Genomic DNA, 7,616 nt, shown 5'->3' with positions numbered 1-7,616 from the left:
CACCACACTTTTCGCGGCACACGTACTTACAGCCAATCAGCTCTGAATGATTTGAGATGACGTATGGTGGGGATGGTAGCTCCGTGCCCCTCTGGTCATTATTTTTTTGCCACACACATTACATTACAAAATACTCTGAGCATGCGCAGTGTAGTTTTTACAGTCACCGTTCACTTCACAGCGAGAGGAAGGGGCATAATCAGGTTTTGTCCCACATGGCTCTAAACAGCTCAATAGGCACACACTGTGACTGTAGACACACTAATTAGAAGAACACAGACTAAAACAGCAATGTACAGACGAATCAGATGATTAAACATGATCTTAAAATATATTTTATATATTTTTTTATTTATTTTTTTGCATTTTTGTAATCATTATTTGTAATACTTTCTGCTGACACTAGGTGGGGCTGTGCCCCACCTGCCCCTAATGACCAGTCGCCACTGGAAATGGGGGACCCTGATGTAAACAAGACGAAAGTCTTTCTCTGGTCTGCATCCCCTTAACAATTGTATGTTTTGAGCTGTACTGTACTGTACTGTTAGAAATTAAAATCAATGTTAAACAGCATAATTCAGTCTAAAATATATCGTCAGTTTAAAGCTGTTTTATTGTGGAAAAACCCGGAAGTTCTCAGGAAATCAATGCCAAGCTTTTATTCTGAAAATCCTTTATCCGGTTAGCATGTGACTAATGTTACGTTTTCTGAATGTAAAGTGAAAATGACTTGGAGTGTTACACACCAAATCGTACGGACTTTAACACTACATCGATAGACGTTAAGGTATTATTACTGCTGAATATTAAATGAAGGAACAGTTGATCATGGAGTGTTTACACATTACGTGAGGAGCTATGACGTGCCATAAGAGGTGTTTTTAGGACTTCTAAACTAACGATTACAGCTGTTTATAAGGTATTAAATAGAAAGTCATGACAGAGATATGGAGGAGAAAATGCTTAAGGAAGTAGGCAGAGAAAACCAAATGTCGAAATCATCTGGTCTCTTGCGATATCGAACCCACAGATGAGAAGGGAGGTCCCACTATCTGCACAGCGGGGGACAACGAGACGTGCATAAAAACAGAGGACAGAGGACAATTCAGGACTCCTTCTTCGCTGCAGCCACCAGAGACAACACCGGCTTTGTCTTTTCCCTTACCCTCTGCTTGTTGTATCATCGTGCCATTTAATTAAACTCACCAATTTGAACCTTTTCGGAGACTCCATTAGTCTCTTCATTCTAAGCTCCTCTCCTGGACGCGAGAACATTGAATACTTCTAATAGTACCCAATATACAAGCTGTTAATAAACTTTTCAATCAATCAATCAATCAAAGTGAAACTGGAGTTCATGAAGTCTGTTACTGTGTAGCCTACAACAGGTAGATAAGGGAGGTTCAATGACTAAAGGGAGAAAATAGATTAAAAAACGTACAACTCTGTTAGTAGGATGAAAAGCACAGCAGATACAACTCATTCTCTTAAAAACAGCTCCTTATGCCCATTACCTTTTTCTTCTACGAGGCATTGAGATCATTTAATCAAAACAAGATATCAAAATCATTTATGCAATGTTGTCTTTACAGAGATATAAAAATATTCAGAGGTGGGAGAAGTACTCAGATCGTGTACTTAGGTAAAAGTAGAAGTACCAGAGTGTAGGAGTACTGTGTTAAGTACAAGTCCTGCATTCAAAATCTTACTCAAGTAAAAGTACACAAGTCTTGGCATCAAATATACTTAAAGTACCAAAAGTAAAAATACTCTTTATGCAGATTGGTCCATTTCAGAATAATATATATGATATGTTTTATAATGATTGATCATTAAAGTGTTCTCAAAGCTGGTAAAGGTGCAGCTAGTTTGAATGACTTTGGATACTGCAGGGTAACTTGTGAATTTACTCCAGGTGGAACTAAAGTCTGATTTAACACTTGATTATATTTCACATCATTCATCCACATCTGCAAAGTAACTAAATTAGGTATTAAATACATGTAGTGGAGTAGAAGTACAAGGTAGCATAACATTGAAATACTCAAGTAAAGGACAAGTATTGTACTTAAGTACAGTCCTTGAGTAAATGTACTTAGTTACTTCCCACCGCTGCAATTAAGTAAGGAAAAGAGCAACACATAAATAAACTTGTTTCCTTAAAATAGTTGGTGAAAAGATAACTCGGAGCAATGCACCAACAGTTTACAAATATCTTTATACCTTCGAGATACAGTCCCATAAAGTAATTGTTCCACCTGGAAAGAACCAAACACCTTGAGAGGAGGAGGGGGGTCCTATAACTAGACAGTGGGATAATGAGAAAAAAACAGATATTTAGTTATTACATTGTGTTTGACAATTATTTTTTAGTTATACGTTTGTATATGGAAGAAACTAATTCCCAATACTTTGTTCAAAATAACATTGGGCTTGGTAAATTAGCAATTAACAATTGTCGAATAGGCCTACTGCTTTACCGCTACACTATACAGGATGAGGGTAGGTAGAGTTTTCACACCCAATCATCAAAGATTAAAGGTCATTTTTTACATTCATATTATTAAATATATGCATAAAAATATGACCTAACATATTATGTATGAGGTGATTATTTCACAGTAAATTATATAAGAGGAGATTCTGCAGTAAATAAACCAGTTCCACAGTGCAGTGTTATATCTTAAGATGTGTGTATGTTTTAGCAGTTATTCAACAGCCGAGGAGCACAGAAGGAAGTCATTTTTATTGCATCAACATACAGTATAATGTTAATTAACAAATTATTCCTATATTAAGGTTTTGAAAAACTTAACTCAACAATAAAAGTCTCCGGAACACAAAGGAGTATTATGTTTAAACATATTGTATGTAACATTTGTTACATTGTTAACTTACCAAAATAATTTTAAAAAGTCACACCCTAACGGGCCGTCTCCACAGCAGCGTTAAAAAATCTTGAAACGCTTCTGCCCATTCACTTTGAATGGGGTGACGTCACTTTCCCTCACTTTTCGCCGAAATGCATTGTGGGCAGGCGAGCGGAGATTCTCAGGATTTTCAAGATTCAAAGTTGAACAATGTTCAACTTTTGAAGCTGAGGTGGAAGCGGCAGCCAATCAAATCCCGTGTACGCAAATCTGGCAGTTCAAGCTCTAGCCAATCAAACGGCGTGTATGCTGGGAGAGACATACCGCAGGTCATTTCCTCATATTCCAAAAAATGGAGGAGAAATTAGCGGTAGCGAATCAATCACCCGGTGCTTTATGACCAGACCTACCGGGATATAAACCAGAGGAGCCAGGCATGGAGGGAGGTGGCAGAGACAGTGGTATGTTTTCGCCTGTTTTGGGGAGTTTATATCCAGTTTACTTCGGACTTTTTGGCTTCGTATGTCGCGGGCGGGAGATTCATGTGATTGGTTGATCGCAAAAAAATCCCCAAGCCTCAGATACGCCCACCTCCAAGATTTTTTTAACGCTGCTGTGGAGACGGTCCGTTATAGAAGATCATGTAATACTTAAATATGTACATAGGGCGTTTTTCTGAAATATGCATATATACATTCAACATTTTTTTGGAGTATAACAGCGTTTTTGCTATTAGGGAAGGATTTCTGATATTAACCCACCACACAATACATCCTATTTATGAAGAATTTCCCAGCCATACAGTTTGTTAATAAACAGGTATAGTAGCAATACTACAAAGGCTGCTTCTTGGTTTACAAAGTGCTCTATGACAATGTTAAGTCTTCTGTTCAGACCAGACACCTTCCGAGTTCAGTCCCAGCAAAGATGATTTTGTTGCTGCTCAGAGCCTCGGTCAGCCTGGTCTGCATGATCTCTTTGGTTGAGTACAAGGGCAGCTCCAGGTCCGAGAAACACGTATCTGCTTTGGGGTAGAACTGGTCAGGGGGGCCTTGGACTTGTTGATCTCTGATTTTCATCTTGAACTTCTCCAGGTCAAGAACAGGCACCCTTTCAAATCCGGTCACAAACCCTGGAGGAGGGAGAAGTGGTAATCAGTGAGTTTTTTACTTTCTATTTGTTTCTGTGAAATCCTTGTTGTTAAGACCAGCACTGCTCTTCCTATAAATCAGACCTGAATGATTTTAGTTTAATTGTGACTTGCTGTGAACTTCCAACTACATGTAGAACGTTTATTTAAGTGAGGAGATTATGGACACACCGGCCAATAAAACACCTGGTAAAAATGGGAGAGCAGAATGTTTTTTTGAAAGCAAATCATCAAAGTATACCCCTCAAACTATCAATTCAGTTTGAGAGTTTTTTTCTAGTTGAAAACTTTTCTCAATAAAATACCTTTGTTGCCCTTTAGACCAACAGTTGCTTATTGTTTTGGACTGTATGTATTCCCGCTCAATAGAGTGGTGCAGTGTTGACGTGTTTTCGGAGGCTTGACAAAAAACAATGGGATTTTCCCATTGGATTACGATAAATTACAGAAAATGTGCTTTGTTGCAAACCCACGTTTATGATACTTAACATGTTCTGTTAGGCAGGATAATCTCCACATATTAACACCACTTGAAGATTTATGAAGCGTAAATGTAACAGCAGAAATAATGATATATAATAAACATATTGCTAAACAACATCAAATTGACATGGCTGTGCATCAACACTGCTAAGCTAAAGAGCGGATTGTGTTGGCGTAATGACACTTAAAATGTATTTATTCCCTTGTTAGCAACCGCCATTTATATGACACATAGAAGCTTAGAACAGTTGCCAGAAGTAAAAAGCTAATTAGGCTATACAACGTACATGATGGTCACATGCTGCACAAAATATGACACAGAAGCTGACGTATTTTGACTTTGACAAGACAAGGGAACCAGAATTGATAATATGCCTGTAAGATGTGGAAGAAGTCTTTCCGGGTTTTAGGACACATTCCTGCACCACTTTAGTGGCTCATTAGAAGATTTTAAAGCAACTATAAGACATTTTATTGACTCCAAGAAACCACCAGTTACATAACTTACCAGATATTAAGTGTACATAGTAAATGTAAAACTTTCATGAACCATCTACATTAATGCTTCATGAAAATTATAATTTGTCATGTTTTGATGTGTTAAAATCAGGTGCTATACTTACAAAGGAAAGCTTTCTTCTGATCCTCCGTAAGATCATCAAAAACCTCCCAAAACATCTGTATGGTGGGGTGTAGAGGGGTCGTGTTGTACTTCCTCTCATAAACTGTGACCTAAATACAGTGAAACAGACAAATACTTCTTATATATTTAGCATTTAAATCAAGCATAGAAGGATGGGGCAGGTTTAAGAGAAAACTAGAACATGAGTAGCTCTTGTTTTGGACTGTACCTGTTTCAGCCTGGCCCAGTCATTGAAGTCTTTGCCCACCAGCACCTCCTGCAGCTCCTGTGGTCGGAACAGCTTCACCAAATCCTGGTCACACACCTGGAAGAAGCCCCGCTTGAACTCCTGAAACACACCTTCCACTGATGTGGTTGAAGACATGGCTCACGTAGGCTTCCACATACTCCTTCCTGTTCAGCAGATTAAAGTTACAAGTTCACAAGATCAGGTTCAGATCCTGTCAAACTATGCTCTGACAGGAGGATATTGCAATCTCTGCATCATTTTCTTCAGCTATGATTAAGATAAGACTGAGCCGGGGCTGATTATAGTGTTACACATACCAAGACTGATGTAAATGAATCAATCAATGTATTCAATATCTTTTTACAGGTTAGCGGCAGGAAAAGAAAGAATGATTAGATTTGAAAGGTATTTCCTAGCAGGTAAAGCAATGAATTATGAGAAATTCTGTCTACAAAGTTATATTGTATCTTTAAGCTTATTGTTTTAGTCATTTCTCTTCTTTTATAGTTCTCTACAATATAAGCCTTATGCACCATAAGGCGTTCACACTGGATGCGAAGCAACCTTTGCAGGGCTACATGTAAGGTCAATGTGAAGACGCAGATAAATGTGAATTCGGCCCCTGGTGGCCGCAAATCAAGCGAATGAACGTGGCTATAGCCGGTAGCTTAGCCTATAGCCTGATCGATTCGAAAACATACATTTTAACGTTTTTAGTCCCAACCCAAGATGTTAATTTACATACTATTTAAGATTGTAATCTGATGACAAATAACAAAACACACAAGGAAGTCAAAGAAATGCTTTCATTGCTCTTACCTATTTAGACCTGTCAAAGGCTTCTCAGGATTTTGAGGATCAAGGTCAACGTTTGTTCCATCCCAGTAGATCTGGTGATCAACAGAAAAAGTGAAATCACTGCTTTGGGAAATAAATATCTGTTGTCAGATGATATCAGAAAGAGGATGAAGACTGAAACACATACTGAGAAATCCAAGTCGAGGATTCCTTTTTCATCATCTGTGTAGTCTTCCAGAATGTTCTTCAGACCCCTTGAAACCCGATAAAAGGAATTATATTTAAGATGCTTTACAATGTACTGTATTATGACCAAAAATCTGCACGTCAAACCCAACATGTGTGTGATTTAAATGAATGTCCTTACTTTCCAACAAAGGGGCTGAATTCCATCATATCCCCCAGGAAGGCTTCACCCAGCAGCTTCTTGAACAGAGCCAGCGGGAATGGTAAGTGAATGATACACTGGTTGTACAAGGCCAATCCACACAGAACCCCAAAGTGTAGGTACCTCTGGTCCTCTGGCGCTGCCTGGTGTTGTTAGGAGAGACAATTTTTAACAGAAAAGTGGAGAAATACCAGGATGACAATTATTGTTGTGGTATGATCATTGGATCCTTTTTATCATTGCATACGTATCGTCTTACTTTGGATGGGAACCATGCCAGTGTCTTGGAGTCATTGTACATGAACATCCCGGTTTCAGCTGAAACCATCTCGTGAAACACTTCGTAAAAAAAGTCTTTCACGTAGCCATAAAAATCGTCCCAGCCGGGCAAGTTTCCATCATAATAAACCTACAAGATGAAAGGCAAAAAAATGATACAGCAGCTCATACAAGAGTCAATAAACAATGATGCAAGATTTTTTGTGTGACTTTACGCAGAAAAACTACATGTTTATTACCATAAGTGGAATCTTGTAGTCACTCTGATTTATAGAAGCCAAATTTCAAAGGTGTCTTTCAAAACTGATCCTCGCTTCACGTCGACTTCAAAAACCACGTCTCGAGGCATAGGGAATCCGAATTCCCAAAATAATTCCCAGAAGACGGGTTGCTGTGCTTCATTCTGGTATACAGGACAATTACAGATTTAATTTCTTATTGCTTATTTTAAAATGTTTCTGTTGTGTAACTGACAGCTTACTTCACTGTGTTTGTCACATGGAAAACATATACTCATCAGGCAGAGCTGATACACAATGAAAAAGGTTTACGTGGACATTTCTTGACCTGACTTTATTGTGTGTGAAGGCGTATTCTCATGAGGTACAGAACAAGGCTTGAGTTACCTTGGTGTTTCAGCATTCTGGTCAAAAACATATTTCTTCGACTCCAGGTCCATCACAGACGGAAAGCTACAAAGGATAAGTGGCTCAGTATTCTTCTGAAAGGGAAAAAACATTAGGATATTGTGTTTAGAAGTGTGTGTACTTGAGTGA

At 38.5% G+C, this 7,616-nt stretch overlaps 1 protein-coding gene across 1 annotated transcript; it reads right to left on the bottom strand.

The window, feature by feature from the left end:
- Positions 1–3,405: 3,405 nt before the first annotated feature.
- On the bottom strand, positions 3,406–7,432 carry LOC117491529 (E3 ISG15--protein ligase HERC5-like). Its single transcript, XM_034141557.1, is given in 9 exon segments — positions 3,406–4,002; positions 5,127–5,235; positions 5,355–5,498; positions 5,500–5,539; positions 6,195–6,265; positions 6,361–6,427; positions 6,541–6,704; positions 6,821–6,970; positions 7,080–7,432. Coding segments are annotated over 9 exon segments (990 nt in total). The 5' UTR covers positions 7,083–7,432; the 3' UTR covers positions 3,406–3,760.
- Between the last annotated feature and the right edge of the window lie 184 nt (positions 7,433–7,616).

This window comes from Trematomus bernacchii, unplaced genomic scaffold, assembly GCF_902827165.1.
Source record: "Trematomus bernacchii unplaced genomic scaffold, fTreBer1.1, whole genome shotgun sequence".
Classification (NCBI taxonomy): Eukaryota; Metazoa; Chordata; class Actinopteri; order Perciformes; family Nototheniidae; genus Trematomus; species Trematomus bernacchii.
The sequence above is the reverse complement of the archived record's forward strand: the minus strand, read 5'-3'. Positions and strand labels throughout refer to the sequence as shown.